Source organism: Amblyomma maculatum, chromosome 1 (genome assembly GCF_055883805.1).
Source record: "Amblyomma maculatum isolate TAMU_Amacu chromosome 1, ASM5588380v1, whole genome shotgun sequence".
Lineage (NCBI taxonomy): Eukaryota > Metazoa > Arthropoda > Arachnida > Ixodida > Ixodidae > Amblyomma > Amblyomma maculatum.
The window spans coordinates 349,172,754-349,190,465 of NC_139344.1; the positions used below are offsets into that span (position 1 = coordinate 349,172,754).

At 41.4% G+C, this 17,712-nt stretch overlaps 1 protein-coding gene across 19 annotated transcripts in view; it reads left to right on the forward strand.

Annotated features, from left to right (window-relative positions):
* The window catches only part of LOC146207723 (uncharacterized), a 148,835-nt gene extending 132,369 nt beyond the window's left edge, over window positions 1-16,466 (forward strand). For 5 of the 19 annotated variants that reach the window (XM_084589893.1, XM_084589933.1, XM_084589909.1 and 2 more), the window contains 9 exons: window positions 769-825; window positions 2,157-2,186; window positions 4,253-4,310; window positions 4,823-4,884; window positions 5,806-5,968; window positions 6,778-6,904; window positions 7,483-7,539; window positions 9,579-9,655; window positions 14,907-16,465. In XM_084589893.1, the coding sequence (XP_084446019.1) occupies window positions 769-825; window positions 2,157-2,186; window positions 4,253-4,310; window positions 4,823-4,884; window positions 5,806-5,968; window positions 6,778-6,904; window positions 7,483-7,539; window positions 9,579-9,655; window positions 14,907-15,114 (839 nt within the window). In that variant the 3' untranslated portion in view covers window positions 15,115-16,465. Of the gene's footprint in view, window positions 1-768; window positions 826-2,156; window positions 2,187-4,252; window positions 4,311-4,822; window positions 4,885-5,805; window positions 5,969-6,777; window positions 6,905-7,482; window positions 7,540-9,578; window positions 9,656-11,961; window positions 12,089-14,906 lie in introns of those variants that run through there. The other 14 variants (XM_084589947.1, XM_084589957.1, XM_084589980.1 and 11 more) reach the window with 8 other exon arrangements.
* The last annotated feature ends 1,246 nt before the right edge of the window (window positions 16,467-17,712 follow it).

Below are 17,712 nucleotides of genomic sequence, written 5' to 3' on the forward strand. Positions count from 1 at the left end.
ACTAAACTTATATTGAACAGCCTCGCAAGGGAACACCAGTTTATGATCGGTAGTTAGGCACTGGAACTGGTAAGGGAATATCTAAAATAAGATTGGGTGAAGTGCATTTTGCAAGCACTCTTGGCAGTTTACCAGTTTCCCTGAAGAGGAAAGTATGCAACAGCTGCATCTTACCTATACTCACCTGTGGGGCTGAAACAAGGAGGCTAACGAAAGGGGTGCTACTTAAGTTTAGAACAATGCAGAGGGCTGTTTAATAAAAAATGGTAGGTGTAACATTAAAGAGACTGGAAACATGCAGAGTATCTCTGGGAACAAACATGTGTTAATGTCATTAAAATCAAGAAGAAATGAGCATAGGCAGGGACATGTGCAAAAGCAAGATAAGCGATGGTCAAAAAGGGCAACAAATTGGATACCATGGAAAGCGTAGCAAGTGGCGGCAGAAGGTAGGCGGATGAGGTAAAGAAGTTGCAAGAGGTCACGTGGATGCAGCTAGCACAGGACCGGGTTAATTGGAGGAATATGGGAGAGGCCTTCGCCCTGCAGTGGGTATAGTCAGGCTGATGATAATGACAATGGGCACCATCTGAGTCCAAGCAGAGGGAACATGTGGCTGTCACTGAAGAATACAACTGCAATATGTGTTGGAAACACAATGGTGTCTAAAGCTTGTTGTGAAAAGATGTGCATGTACCTGCATGGCATTTGTGTGCAGTATGAAGGGCCCTCAGTTTCCGCGTTCCCTCGTCCTTCTCTTTCTTACAGAGCAGCTAATGCGACAGAGGAGAGGCAGTGGGAGCAGTGCAAACAGCGAAGAACCTGGTAAATGCCTCTTTGAACAGTAGTGCAGTAGCCTCGCCTAGATATGGCACATTTTTTCTATCCAGACTCCGTTTCTTTGCTACACCGTCATTGTTAAAGCTGTTAACGATCTGTGGTGCAAAATTTTATCTGGGAGCTGAGAACATGGAGTCCGTAAAATTGTGTGGAAAGTATCAGTTAATACTTCAAAACAAACCACACGTATTTGGAACCAAGATACGAAGATAGTGTGAACTTTCTTTTTTAACACCTCTTTTAAGTAACTGAAGTGACTTTTGCCACTAGGCTTGAGAGCCACGAGGAGAAGCCAGCTTCTTAAATGACTTTGGGGCAGATTGCATGCAAAGGAGAAAGATGGCCATGCATATAGGAGAAAAAAAAGAGTGCAGGTCATTGAAAAAGACGCTCAAAAAGCGCTGGAGTATGGAACGCAAAGAAAGGTAAATGGGTGAAGCGAGGGACAGCTCGAAATTCCGAGTAGCAACAGCACAGGGGTGGTAGTGGCTGCTGCTGAGTTGCGTGTCGTCTGCGATAAAATAGCAGAGGCTTATTTAGCTTTATTGCAGCACACGTCTGAAGTGCCACCTCTTCAGTAACATTGACATGTCAGCTGGTTTCATATTTTAACGTGCTATCTGCTTATCTTTGCATTTTTTCGCATTAAAGTTCTCCCGAGTTCTCAACTGCCCTCTTGTATTATATATTCATGCTTGTAAAACTGTCTTTATCTATCATATTGCCGTTCACACTGATGTCCATAATGACAACAGCGTCAAAAAAGAGAATGTGGCTTCTGGCACAGTGACCTCAAAGATGTTTAAATCTAAAAGTTAGAGGCCTTAGTCGAAATCATCATCATGAAGATGCCGCACTGCTTTTGCTGCCAGTGATGATGATAATGGCCATATTCATTTTTCACTTAAAACGCAAAGATTTCTTGTCAGGGTGCACGAAATGTGCCTCAGCTCTAAGTTGTCATGGTAGTAATGCTGATGTTATGTTAGTGCTAGCAAATCAAAAGATAAGATATCTTCATGTGGGAGCACCTATCACTTTGCCAGCAGTGAAATTATTAGCCAGCAAAATGGCATTTTTACGTATAAACAATTTCTAGAATCTAGAAATTGCTGGGGATAGCAGTGCCTTCCACTCAAATGCATTGCGTGACAGAGTCCTAATGTTTCACGAGCAGAAGTATGTAGTAATTCATCCCTTTATTTCCTTTCTACCTTCTGCCGTGTTTTGTTTTGTGTAAATGCAGCTAACTAGCTTTCTCTCTCTCTCTTCTATTTCATTCATTTTTTTTTTTTTCTACCAACTGTTGCCCTTAGAGAAGGTGCAGGAGCCAAAAATGTGCATGTGTAAGTAGGCAAAATTATCACGTTTCATTATTTTTTTTTTTTTTTGTTCTTGACATTGTTAGTGCCTTATCTGTGGCCGCGTTTGTGAGAAAGGGCAGTATTGTGTTTTCTTTTCACTTTATATTTTGTTTTTCATGGGAATACGTGACTTGAATGGGGGACCGTGCTTACTTACGTTAAGGGAGCAGAAATGTTAAACTGTGACAGCTATATATGGTAAAGGAGAGGTCATTCCTGTTCTTTAGTCATGGAAGCCTAATTTTTATTATTAAGCAGTTAGGTCAGCTTGACATATTTTTTTCTATAGGTAAACACTGAAGGCAGCGTGTCAGCATGAGGACTGCTTGTCTATTTTTAGTTTCGGTTGAGTTTATTTCCATGATTCAGTTTCACCTCACTCTCATGTTTCAAATTGCAAACCAGGTGTTTCATCAAACACTTCGAAGAACTCCAACATATAGAAATTCTTGGAGGAGTGGTCCAACGTGTTAGTGACCTGGGAAACCTGTAACTCTTAGAGGAAATTTTGTGTAACTGGAAAAATGGGGGAATTATTGAGTATACTTTCTTAAGTTTGACCAAGTTAGTTCATGAAAAGGACAAGTTGAAATGAACAGAATAGTCTGCTGAGAACTTTGATGGCTCAGCGAGTGCCCAGCTCATGCTTCATTCGCACTGGCATGAGATTTCACTTCTAACATGAATTTGGCATGGCTTCTAGTCTGTTTTAGCAGTCCTACCAAAGTATGTTTTGTTGAATATGTCCTAACTAATTATGTATAAAATTCGTTCACTTGTGTTTCATGCGAGGCACCACACTTTCCTAGCATGACACCAGAGTCAACATTGAAAGCTCGCTCTTGGGTCGCATTGACAACACTTCTATTCTGGGTATTACAGCTTTATTTCTTTTTTTTTTTTTTTGTGCCTTTAAATAGGTCATGTATACTGTCATTATCATTGGTTACTATGTTTTTCCACAATGTCAGGGAGTTTGAAGAGTGGCTGCTGGATGCTTGTTGGTCAGAAAAAAAAGGGGGGAAAACTTTTTTTTTAAGAAACGAATTGCTCCCCTCATTGCTGACAGAAAATGGATGGAAAAAGACAGAAAACGGGCAGCATGGTTTGGATATCAGATTTAGGTTAATATAATCTTGCTTGCCTTGCTTACAGAGCATCAACCAGTATCAAGACCATGCCGGCTGTGTTATAGTGGAGACGAAATGTGGAAAGCACCTTTTTGCAGTACAGTACATAATATTCAGTCAAGAATGCAGCGGCAAATACCCCTCGAAAAACATCTTTCCAGCCAATGACGTCAGTTTTTAGCGCTGCTCCTCCTCCAAAGAGAAGGACTCCAGCCTTTGTCCATATCTCCGTAGGTCAGGCAGTTTCTTTGCTTTGTTCTGGAGACTAGCACCAGTCACTAATGCAATGCTTTGTCACTTAGAAATTTTACCACTGCATTCTTGACTTGTAAATGACTATGAGCCAAGGGGCCATAAACGTTCTAGAGTCCTCTGGCACTCTGCATTGGACAGCAATGACAGCAGTGCACATGGGCAGTTGTGACAAACCCTGAGCATAGTTTTTATAACAACCTGTTGCTCCTCCTCCTTCCTCTCTTCCTCCTTTCACTCGCTGCTTTATTTTTTCTCTCATGAAATGGCTGAGGTGTCCAGTGAATATTAAGGACAGTAACTGCAGCCTTCCTTTCCTCATAACCAGTACTTGCTTTAATGTTGTGCCTGAAATGAAGAAGAAGAGATGCATTCAAACAGGTTATGTATTTGCAGGACAGGTATGTAGTGGTTCACTAATGTAGCAATATGGACACAAATGATTGGCTGTATTTATGACTACGGTGGACATAACACAACTCACTTTGGTAATGATAAGGGCAGGTTGTTTAGCACTGCTCTTTCTTTTTGGCTTTTTCGTTGTTCTTTGCTAGACCTTATGTAACTATAATTATAAAGACGATGAAATAAGTTACATGCGGTGGTCTGGCAGCATTCTTCTTAATGCAAGTTTTCTTTTCTCTTTTTCTTTTTGTCACTTTGCAGCAGAAAGGAGCTACTGGGTCAGGGATGAAGAAGGCATCGATCCTGCAGACTGCTCCAAGTCAGTTAGTTGTCTGTCGCTGTTTCTGATTTGCCTTGCTGGATCCTTCCCGAGTGTGTGGCTCATGCTACGTTATAAGTTGTGTATTTATTGGTTCAGTGCTCACTGCTTATGCATTAAGCTTTAATGCATTAGAGTTTGATCATTGTTTTGTATTTAAGACAGTGCAGCTTCTAGTAATATAAGAAAAAAGAAGTGGGAGGAAAGAAAGCAATTAAGGAACTGGGACACAGTACATCTTTTGTGTAACACTATTAGCAAGTGAGAATTATTGGACCTTGTTTTTACATAGTGCTGCAGGTATCCAAAACTGCATTGCATTTGTAATGTAATATTTGTTTGCTTCTGGTATACCAGTAAAGATATTGCTATGAAGGCCTTGTTGAACGTGTGGTGATATTCTTCCTGCTAAATCACGCCTCCTGGTTATCAATTGCTACAAATAAAATGGAAAAAAAAGAATTGTTTATATATATCTTGCATTTCTCTCATTCTTATCTGCCAACCTGTAGGCATGGATTGACTCTGGAAAAGCAGTGGGATGCAATACAGATTTGCGTGCACGATGGTTCCGGTCAGTATCCGCTTCAGCCCAAATTTTTTGGCTGTTTCAATTGCTTGTGTTTATTGAACAGTAGGCAACAGTTTTTCATAACTTGCACTGCCTAGAAGCCAGGTTCATTCAAAGCAAACTGGCACCCGATTTCATAATCGTGATTAGCATGAATGCCTTGTCTGCGTCGCTGGTTTCATGGTCTAGTATATTCTTTTGATGCCGCCACCTGGTGAAAGTTTCTTTGGCATTCCTGCTTAGACAAATTGTTCTGTCCAGGTTTCTGCTGCGTTATTTCTGCCTGTGTTTATCATTATAGAACTTTTTCCTATCCTTTTTGAACAAGCACGGAGCAATCTACTTTGTGACAGATTTGTCCTGCAGTGGAGTGGGACATACAGCGCCAAAATAGGCCTCTCTTTCTATGCAGGGATATGTAGTCTGCTTGCAGTTGTTAGTTTTGTCTTAAAATCGATATCGATAGTATCGATATCGATGTTATCGATAGTATCAGCAATTTGAGGCGTACAGTAGACTCCCATTAACACAGATTTCCCAATATGAGACCATGAGACCAAAATAGATAGTGACCATTGTGGGAAAAAAGAGACAGTGAAAAGAAAGAAAGCTAGACCAATACTGTTTTGCAAGTAGAGTAATGTAACTTTTTTTTCATGCCGTGACAGTATAGCTCACTTCATGCATAGTGCCACATGCATTCCACTCAGTAACAGATACTCTGCAAGACTTTGTCTGTAGCCTTTCCTTCACAGCCAAAAAAAAAAAAAGAATCTGAACTCGGTGCAGTTTTTTTTTTTTTTTTTCTGTCATTGTATTTCACTGTAGTGTAAGGGAACTGTTCATTTCCTGATTTGAATGTCACAATGACATCTAATGCCTTCCAACAGACATGCTCTCTCTCAACCGTTGTGCCTTTTGCAGAAGCAATATTTCTGCAAGTGCTGAACAAACGGATCAAAGTGGAAGATCTTCTTTACTCGCTGCTCATTGGCCGACCGATTGTCATCGTGGGCGGCCCTCTAAGTGCCCATGAGGTGGCTGCCACCGCCAAGGTCCTGGCTCTCTTTGCACCTCGAAAGCTCGGGTTGGTAACAAAATATGCTACTTCCTGAACTCCTATCTCTTCTGGGTCATTTCCCTTGATATCAGCATGTCCTTGCTGGTTTAAAAAATTGTTTTATGCCATCAATCACTTGCTTGTATGATGCAGTCAACTGTTAATAATAGCTCGTAAGGGGGCCAAAAAATTTGAGTCACGAATCTAGGGGAGGCTTTCTAATGCATCTGATGTTGACGAGACCAAGGGGTCAGGGGTAAATAAACTGAGGGTTCAAGATTGAATAGCTTTGAATTATGTAATTAGTAATTAGGTTTTATTGTAAAAGTAGCTTGGGGCTTTTGGGTATCGAAGTGTTAACGGGGGAATATCATAAATGCCCCTTTAAAATTAACTGAGGGCTTCTATATGAGCGTTTATTTTTACTTTTTTGTCGTGTATGTCTGCATAAAAATGCGGTGTGATGATGACTCAAAGGATTTGAAGGGTCAACTTTTGCTGCTGGCAGTTTGAGAAGCCAAACACAAGTTGTTGGAGTTCAAGCGGCCTCGACCTGTAGACATATACGTGTGATGTTTGCAGTGAATTTTTTTGTCCAAGAGGGAAGTTTTCTTCAGGGGTTTTATAGGTCTCAGCTATTTTAAAAACAGCAGTTTGATACTACTTCTTAAGTGAGCCCATTGTAGGCATGTATATGTACTTGCTATTTATGTGGTGGTCAAAGAGCCTTTTTTGTGAGGAAACTGTTTTATATTCAGCCTACTATGCAGAAAGTTCTTATAATAGAGGTTGAGTGTGTCATTGACACTTATTTTTATTGTATCTACTTGACACAGTGATTTCTTGTGGTTTGAGGACCAAAGGTTCGATGCAATGGACAACTCTTGCCTAAGTGCAACAGCGGTGATAGGTTACGTCGATGAGCACCGTACCAAAGACTTTGGCCTTCCGTCGTCAGTCAGGGTGAGCGCTTTTTGGCTTTGCTCGTTCTTATCATGCGATTCTACCAATTGTGAGGTTATAGAAATATTGGGGAATTACAGTAAGATTTGACACGCAAAAGAATCTCTGCTCAACACGTACTTACAAAATTTAAGATTATGCATGCATTGCCATCCTGTGAACATTCTTAGCATTGCGTGTATTCGAGCCCACTTACAATGAATACTCGATTTCTGCAGACATGGAGATCATGGCTGTCGTGACACTCTGCCGAGATGTGCATTTGTCTGCCTCAAGCAGTGAAGAAACTGCGGCTTTTTCTCCTTGTTACTGAACTGAAAGTTTGCTGTTTGTTGCAATTGTGAGTGCTTAAACATGACACGAAATGCTTTTTTTTTTATTGTGGTTAGATTCTTGTATGATTGACTGTAGGTGTTATCTTAAAACCTCTCTAGCTCTAAAATTTCTTTGCTGTCTTGAACTAACTTCTCTGGTTTACTTAGTATTTCCAGTGCAGCAGGTATTGACATAATTACTGATTTCACAGGCAATTGTCCCGATATGCTGCCATTATCTCATTCTTTTTCTCTGTTTTCCAGAAAAAAGCATCCGTACTAAATGTCGAAACAGGCGACTTCACCGGTCCTTGTTATGGTGTGAGTGGGCTTCTGATCTTCTGATTTCATTTGAATCTGTGTGAAAGAAAAATGCAGGAAAAAACTTTGAAATTTGAACTGTTATAGGCAAATACTGCGAAGGAGTAAGAAAAGTTAGTTAAAGTCCCCAGTCGTTTGTGTTCGGAATATTGTGGAATAGCGCAAAAGAGCACGAAGGACCGAGGAAAGAGGAGACGTCACGGGCGCTGTCTAACAGCTGCAGGTTTATTGTTGTCTCCCCGTGTTGTCTCCTCTTTCCTCAGTCCTTTGTGCTCTTTTGCACTATTCCACAATATGAACTACTTCCAACTTGCCTAATACAGCATACTGTTAAATTATATTGTACCTTGCACCAAGGAATCTGAATGGGTGATTAGGCACGCTATTTAGCACGCTAAATATATGGAATGTTATGAAACGACATGCTTGGCGGTGAAAATTGCAGTCAAGACACTCTAGCATTCCATGATTGTACCCCGTGATTATGGTTTTATAGTTTTCACTGAGGTCTGGATAGGAGATAAATTGGAGAAAATCGTCATGCCAGCTGTGTATCACTCTGCCCCCCATGTTACTCTTGCTTCTTGATGTCCAGGTGAGGTTGAAAGTGCCACAAAAGGTAACGTAGAGTTCAGAACATTGCCAGTCATGCTGCTTGAGTTTTTCACGACAAAAAATATTTGACTCATAACGGCCTACTTTCTGAGCATAGACGCAGCCTATGAATATACCCATTTAATGCCTCGTTGCATGTCATTTATGAAATGGAGTGTAGCAGATTAGAAGATACAAATGGAGGAAATGGTAAGGCAGCTGCAAGTGTTTCACTCGGCTATAGTTTTTCTGGGTGGTGAAGGGAAGGTTACAGGGACGGAGCGTTTGTAACTGTGTCATTCTGCCAAATAGTTCGGCTGAAGGGAGGTGCACCTGGCTGTCTGGTGCATTGCTCTGTCCCCATGACAACTTCATTCTTTAGCTGGAGCTACTTGAGCCATCTATTGAAGCTTTTTCTAACTAGACATGCCTAGAAAATTTATTATCTTCAAGAAAGCTTCACTTTTAATGTTGAGAGTTGGCACTTGTGTTAGAAATTTGCGTGGCATATTGAATATTCACCATTTAATTTGTTTTTAAGAGGAAACTGATAACACAAGCAGGGACCAGTATCGGACTAGTAGTAACATAGGAAGAGAGTGGCTCCATAGCTTCCTCTGCATTGTCGAAAAAGTTGTCATGTAGAACAGTTTTGGTGCTCCTGTGACTGTGTAGGCCATTCCACTTCCTTTTCCTTTTTGTTCTACTACTGTTATGGAATTGTTTGAAGTTCGACAAAGCTAGCAGATACGCAGGCATTTTTATTCATTAAAATCTGTCCCTGGGACAGTAAAACCTGTTACCGATAGTTCAAGCACTGCAGCTTATGTACTCAGTAGCACTTACCATATGCGCACTAGATAGGAAACTGGTGATATGGTCCGGACTGCTACATATTTTATTTATTGGGTGTTGCACTGTGCTCCTCAATTATAATTTAGCTTACAAAATTAAACCCTTGACTGTTTATTACAAGAATTAAGCATTGATGGAAATGTGAAAGATGGCGCTGGTGTGCCCTTTTTGATCCCAAAAATGGTTGACCATGGTTTAGCCTTTCACCAAATAAATTGACCCTGGTGCAGGTGTTTCTTGTTAGTTTTTTGCGGGATCTTTCAATAATCAAAACTTTGTCCCTTGAATTTCGAATTAATAAGTGTTTAGTGTACATGACTATCTGTGCATCCCAGAACTCCTACTTCTGTCATCTGGAGGAAACTCAACTCTGTCGGCTTTAAAGGTCACCGGCTTAATTGACATTGGCGCCATTTATGTAGCAGTGCTCATATTACCGTTGAGCTGGTAGGCTGCTTTCTAAAGTTCTTGGATATACCTGTATGACACAGGTATGAAAATCTGTGTGCCGCATATAGATTAACACAAGCCTTTTCTTTCTTGTGCGCATGTATTTGACGAGCGTGTGTCTGCTCCCTCCTGTCATACAGGGCTCTCTGCTTAAGCAGACTAGCCAGAGGATACGGTTGCTTGAAGAAAATGAGGCTCTGCTGGCCGTGATCTCAAGGTACTGGCTCATTACTTCCTCATTAGTCTGTAATGTAGGTGTTACGAAAGGTGACTGTATTATTATGGAAAAGTGACAGAGAGCAACTATGATGAAACTATGAAAGAAAGTATGAAAGTTTCTTGGCTAATTCAATAAGTGCCATGAGTTGAGAAATTTTATTTTGCCGCTGCTATACCAGCATTTTTTTTTTCCTGTTGCTTTCATTTACCTGCAATATTTTGTTGGCATTTCTGTCAATTCATTTTTTTGTCATTGTGTTATTTATAGTCTTATTGGTAATGCCTTTCACTGCACCATACCAGTGGTGCCCCTAGATTTTCATGATTCCTCGAAAAGTAGTAAATTTGAATGATTTTTCGTGGAATTGTGTATTAGCAGCCACAGTCTTTCTTTTTTTTTTATGCGGTTGCATACATGAGTGGTAGTGACAGTGTTATGGAAGGAGGACTATTTCACCTCTTATACATTACTGTCTAATACAAAGGAGAAGTTAGAGGCCTCAGGATAATCTTGAAAGAAATTTTATTATGATGGTAATGCAGTCCCGAACTGTTCAGGTCAACCTTAATGGAGGGTTCCAACACATATGACATGCTAAAATACAAAAGCACCAGCTAAGTTGACTGTTTTCAACCGGCAGTCCTTCAGATAAGCTTGGCACTGTTGAACAAAGTCATTCGTACGCTGCTTTAATGGGGCAGTATGGTCTTTAAAAATTTTTTTCAAGTTATATCACTATTATAAAATTTCCAGGGAACATGTACTCTTGTGTACTGGTTCGTAATATGTCATTTAATTTGATGTAAAACAATTTTTTGATCACTTATGTAATATGTTTAGTGTGTAATAGGTGTTTTAAGCTTTTGTGAAGAACTTTTTAAAATTTTGCAGAAGCAACTTGCCGAAATGCATGACATTTGTTTCTCGTCATCAAGGAGTACAGTAAGGGTAAAATTATCGTACTGCCTATCACAGAACATAAGGTATAACTGACGCCGCCATTTCAGAAACAGGAATATGAACTTTTCAAGCAAAAGGGCTTCACTACACCATGCATCAGCCAAGATCAACCTGCCTGGCCATTTGACCTTCACCGCGCCAGAGATCACAGTGTGACTCTATAACTTTACCATGTTAATCCTTTTTATTGATCTTTGAGACCTTGACCTTTGACAGCAGATACTGCATCGTGTGTTTTCTCTTGTAGTTGATGGTGTCCCCGACTCCATAGTCTCAGCAATTTGCTGCAAAACCATGTCTGTCCATTTCTAAACCTAAGCCTAACCAAAGCAAAAAGCAAATCCAAGCAAAACCACGCTCTCGCTCTGCCTAACTAGGTTTAACCTCAGCCATTTTTTTTCCTGTTTCCAATGTGGCATCTTTGATACCTGATAGGCAGATTGACAATGTTACCCTCACTGCATTCCTTGAGTTCAAGGGAAACAAATGATGTGCATTTTATTTTAGCAAGCTGCCTGCAACAAAATTTCTTAAAACTTCTCCACAAAAGCTTACATAACATATTGCAGAAGTGATCAAGGAATTGTTTTACATGCATGAAATCTCTTATATAGAATTGCCGCTAAAAAAACACATATTCTCTGAAAATTTCATAATTATGATCTCAGTAATAAAAAAAAAGCTTGATGGCTCTGATGTCAAAGTTGTCTAATCACATGAGGGAGGGATAAACTGCAATATAATTTTTCCTTTGTTACTTTAATTCACTACAGTGGTGCAGCCAGCCTGCCTCAAGAATAGGAAACACCACTAGTACAGGAGCAATGATCATATCGCATGTGACCTAGACCTCACTTTGACATCATGGCCATCGCTAGGCTATTGAAGCGGGAACCATAACAGATGCAACATTTTTAAATGATTGAGCGGTCGTAGGCAAATAGCACATGGTAATCTCTCAATGGCATTGTGTTGCATATTATTAACGAGAAGAAAAGTACTGCCTAAATATAGTGTCTATGCTTCTTTAGAGAAAATTACTTTGAGAAGTATTATGAGGCAATTGACTGATGGAAAAAGCCAGAAAGCTGATCAGTTTTTTAGAATCATTGTTCTCCATCAAAATGTCCTCTTTTGCATTATGCAACCATGCTTGTAGAAATGCACAGAAAATCATGCAGGCCCGTTAGCAAAAAAAAAAAAAAAAAAAAAACTGCTGGTTTGATAGTTCAGCAAAATTCACCGTGCGAAAATATGGTACATAGGTGCAGCATTGTTTCTTTGTTAGCACTTGAAGCAAATGGGACAAATATGTAAATAAATAATTCATTCAACTGATGCAGCGTGTTTGCGGATATTGAGTATGTGGCTCACACGTGGGTACTGCTGACTGCCAACTCCCGGAAAACGGAATCCAAGGCATTCGCCAAGCAGAAGCAGCTCACCAACTGTGACTTGGCCATACTCAAGGTCAGGGGACATGACATTGAGTCACCATTGCTACTCAGTTTGTACTGCATCCGTATGAGAAAGGCTTCAAAAATAGTTAAGCGAAAGATGAAAGCAAATAATGAATGGCAGCAGATTTGCAGCCTTAATTTGCTGTAGGCAGACTAAAATGATCTACAATATTTGTTTTTTACTGGCCTCTGCTAAGAACAGTTCGCTATGTAGTATATATGTTTTAAGCCCGCATAAACTTTAAACCTGGGACGGTTTCCTGGCTGGGTGTTTTTAATGGTAGTACAGTCAAACCTTGATATAACGAACATGCGTATAACGAATTATTGAATATACCAAAATCTTCTGAAATATTTCTGTCAAGCACATGTATAATGAACGGGGTTCGGCATAAAACGTGTATAACGAACTTCACGACGCCAAGCACTACTGACTTCAATAGCAGGAGGCAGGCTTCGTTGCACTACAAGTGTGTTGTGCGGCGCAGCAAATGTTCAGGACTACCTCACATGCGCTGACAGCGCCACAGATGCCACGTCGGCATTGAAAGTTGACAGCCAAAGAAATCGTTCACATCTAACAATCGCTCACAGCGCCGCTTCAGCAGCAGCGATGATGATGGTGATGATGGCTGTACCCTTTGCAACGGGTCACCAGCGCCCCATGACGCGGCGGAGCCAAAATGTTCTATAGCAAAGAAAAAAAAAAGCCCCAAATAATTGCGATCTAATCGTTCACAGTAACCGGCTCACTCATCGACCACGGTCGTTGAAGCCTTCCGCACGTCCTCGCGCTGCATCGCACCGTGGCGCCACCAATACTCCAGGCGTCTCTTCGTGCACTCCACCACAGAGCGATTAACCGACTCCGCCGATGCTTGAATGCACAATCGAATGTTGATTTTGCCCTTGTGCATTTTTTGCATTTTAGTGTTAGCAGCAGTGTGGCCGTCATAGCGTTCTGTGGGGGCTGCGTCGATGGTCGTGTCGAGTGTGGTGCGCAGGTGTGCATAGTGCTGTGATGGTGGTGAACATGAAAAAAAGAGCAGCACTGACGTTAAAGGCTCGAGATAATTCAATGTGTGGAAAACGGTGAAAAGAAGTGCGTTCTTGTATACTTATTTGGCATCCCAAGGAGCACTTTAAGTACCATTCTGAAGAACAAAGCTGTCATCAAGGCACGAGCACAAGAGACCTCGCGGACAAGTGCACAGTGTCGTTAGCCCCCTGCATTCAGCGACGTGGAGAAGGCGCTGTACAAATGGTATTGAGTTCGAAACATACCGGTGTCAGGACTGATGCTTCAACAAAAAGTGAAAGACTTTGCCTGTATCCTCAATGCCGAAAACTTATCGCTAGCTCCGGATGGCTGCAAGGTTCAAGGCACGCTATGACATCGTAGACGAAACGATCTCTGGCGAAAGTGAGACGGTTAACTGAGAGAGCATCAGAAAGTCAGAAGAGGAGTGGCTGCACATCCTTGCAAAATATCAGCCCAAGGACATCTTTAATGCGGACGAAACGGGCCTATTTTAGCAGATGCTACCCATGCATACCCTTGACGCTCATGGAGAGCTGTGCCATGGGGGGAAACAAGGAAAGGTTCGTATCACTATTTTGCTTGCCGCCAACATGGAGGGCACTGCGAAGCTGTGACCCTTCGTCATCGGGAGATTTAAAACCCCGAGATGCATGAAAGGGGGCCGCATACCCCGCCGTAGAGTATGCTCAAGAAATCCAACAAGAACTGTTGGATGACGCATGAACTTTTCACAAAGTGGCTGCATGCTTGGAACTGCGAGCTTGTGCGCGAGGGTCGCACAGTGTACGTCCTTGTTGATAACTTTACTGCACACAACACAGATGTCGCACAAAATAACATTGAAGTTCGCTTTCTTCGGCCTAACTCTACAGCCAAGCTGCAGCCTTTAGATCAGGGCATCATCAGTGCCTTCAAGGCAGTTTACAAGAGGAGACAATCTTCTCGTGAAGGTTCATATGAAGCAGGACTTGAAGATAGACTTGCTGGGAGCAATCCAAATGCTTAAAGCGGCATGAGACAGCGTGAAAGGTGAAACGATTTCCAACTGCTTTCAACACGCAGGTTTGGTCTAGCAGAGGCCCATGCATGAAGTGATGATGCTGACTATCCTGATGAAGCAGAAGCAAAGCTCCGCGAGCTTGATGAGGCCTGGAATGATTTTTCGCGTCTTGTTGGTGGCATGCCTGCAACAGTGACTGCAACTTATGCCACCACTGGATAGTGCCTCCTTTTGCTAGAAGCAAGATGCAGATAGTGCTGAATAACAAGACCAGACCTGAGAATTAGGTACAAAGTTGTTTGGATCTGTATATAACGCAAGGCGGAAATTCGATATGCTGAAATCTTAAGAAAACTGTGTATTATACAGGAGTTTGTTTTATTCTGCCAGAGCTGGTAATATCTCTAGGCCCTTATAATTTTTTTACTTTTGAATGTCAGCTTTAAAGGGCTTTTGGCATTGAAGTCTGGGCATCGAAATCTACATGTCTTTCCTCTAAGCTACGGTTACAAAAGTTTGACTCCTCATTAGTAGTGCTCTCGTTCATTATTTGCTACTGCAATTACTTCTCTCCACCTATAATGTCATGTTTCATGTCTATTTTAGCTTTTCATTGCCTTTGCTGATTGCTTATGTAGCTTTGACTTGTAACTGTTTTTAGAAATGTGACCTAGACCTGTGCGGCCTAAAGAGGCCTGTGTATGTGTAGATAGCAATTGTGTGAAAATTTGCGAAACTGTAAACTATGTGTACAACCTGTTTGTGATTTCTTTTGAACTTTTGCAGCATTATGAGAAGCTCATGGGTGATGTCCATACAAAGAAATGATCATCGTGCTCTCCTCATTCTTCCAATGAGCACCTTCGTAATGTATAGACAAGCAACCAAGACTGTGATATTAGCTCTTGAAGAAAAAAAAAAGAAAACAAATTGTGCACTGACACTGTACAAGACACCAAATGCCTCATTAAACTCACTGCAAGAACTGGTGTAATGTTCAGACACAAGTCCCACTACCGAGCGGAAAAAATTATCTGGTAAGACAACGGCATTGTTTGCAGTTGCATACATCAGTTTGCATGACATCGTGCAGCTGAAAACTGGTCAATATTATTTGTAGATATGCTTGGCACCTTGGAATTTACTACCACTTTTATTTCCAATGAGTTATAGTGATCTCCTGTGCAGGAGTGCTTTCTTTATAATTTGGAAAGTGCGAGCTGCAGGTGAGCAATATGAAGCTTATCACTCGCCCTTGTGTTTTTTTTCTACAGTTCTGTATATCAGAACAGAGGGATATAAACTTAGTGTGTACTTTGGCTGTAGAACTTTGCGACTGTACTCTTGCTCACCTTCCTTTTATTGACACACAGTTGCAAGCTTTTTTTCATACAGCAGTGGAGGCAGCTGGAGATAAAAGGCGATAAATGATGCATCTTCTATGACTTCCATCTGTATGTGGCCTGTCTGACTTCATGACAGACTGAACTACCAGCTGGCAAGGATCTTGTAGGTCAGGATTGCTGTGCATGTTCCGCAGGTTGTCACTAGAACTTGGTTCTCATGCTGCTTGCTGTTTGACTGGGAACGGAACTGTCGGTATGTGGAAGCCAGGTATATATGGTGCTAAAACTTTTTGTTAGTGGCTACCACATGTGCAACCCAGAGTTTCTTCTGCCTCCAACTCAATGGCCTGGAAACCTGAGCAACGAGAAGCCAAACTGACACCAGAGCTTTCATTCGTAATTGTAGATATAAATTGGTTTGCAGGAAAGGAAATGAGCAATATCTGTCACACTTTTTCTGTGCACACCCGAACTGCACTGTAAGATAACGGAGTTATAGTGGAAAGAGACAAAGAGGCGCTGTAATAGAGGGCTACGTAGTAATTTTGACCACCTGGGGATCTTCAACGTGCGCTGACATCACACAGCACATGGAAGCTTTTGCGTTTCGCCTCCATCAAAACACATCTGCCGCAGTTGGGTTTGAACCATGGAATGCCAGTTCATTAGCCGAGGGGTCCTAACCACTGAGCCATTGCGGAGAGTGCTTTTGCTCATTATAACCAAGTTTAAGTAGGGTTAAAACGCCACGCTTTTGACGGGGACCTGCAGACATCACAACAGAAATAGATAATTCCTAGCGTGCACACGGAATACGTGTCTTATGTGGGGGTCCCTCTTTTTCGATTGTTCGTCAAAGTGGATGGACAATACCAGTTGTTGGGCGAGTTGGTGTGTTGTTGGCGAAGTGGATTGAAAGTTTTAGGCACATACAGACAAAGGCAGCATGCTTAGCTGCTGTGCCTTTGGGTATGGCAACAGGAATGAGTTAGAAAAGGTTTTTTTTTTTTTTTTTTTTTTTTTTTTTCCGGAAGGAAAAATTTATCTGCAGCGGTGGTCACTGTGGGTTCACAGATTCGGCTGGGAAAAATTAGTGCTATCAAAGATTCGGGCTTTTGTGCTAGATACGATGGTTCACTGGCTTCACATTTTAAGGCGAATGCCTTTCTAGACTCATGGAGCGAAAATCTGCGCGAGAGCTGTGTGTCGCATCTGTGCGCTATGTGTCACTCGCAAATAGGGGATGTGTGAAGAGGGTGATTAAGAATCGGAATGATTGATGGTGATAGGTAATGAATAAAAGTTACAAATAGAAATAGAGTTAATGACTAATGCTAATGATTAACAATGACCAAATGACTTGTAATGACCTATATGGTTGGTTTGGTTGGTTTGTTGGGTTTAACGTCCCAAAGCGACTCGGGAGAGACGCCGTAGTGGAGACGCTGTAATGACCTATATGTCAAACTACGACTTGTAATGACTGCAACAGATTGGAAATGAGTAAAAATGCTTAGCAATGAGGGATTCATCATGACTACGAAACGACCAATATGTCAAATGATGACTTGTAATGATCGAAACTGATTAAAAATTAGTAAAATGCTTAGCTATGAGTGTTAATGACTATACATGACTCTTCATGACTATGAAACGACCAATATGTCAAACGACTTGAATGACTGCAACTGACGGAAAACAAGTAAAAATGCTTAGCGATGAGTGATAACGATTACAATGATAACATGATTCCTCATGACTATGAAACAACCAATATGTTACGACGACTTGAAATCGTCACCCCTTACTGGAAACGAGTAAAAATGCTTAGTGATGAGTGATAATGATGACAATGACTATGCATGACTCATCATGACTACAAAACGACCAATATGTCAAACCACAACTTGCGTTAACGATAAGAGGCAAATGGATTATGTGCACAGTAGGCGTGATCTGAACAGGTGTTTACATTCCAAAGCAATGTGCCACACGCGCCTAGGAATATGTCTCATCCATTTTGACTGGAATTTGGCTAAAGCTACCATCACCTTAAGTGAAATATCTAGCTGGCTGGTAAAAGATACAGAAAAAGCCGCAAAACTACTGAGCCAATCCGCAGCGCTTCTGCCTCCTTCCAAGGCGGGAAAATTTAAGAGTGCACGCGCGATTTGATCGACTTACTGCGCCCGCAGTTAGGAGCACTGCGAGAGTGAAGCGTACTAATTCACGTTTTTCATGTTCTC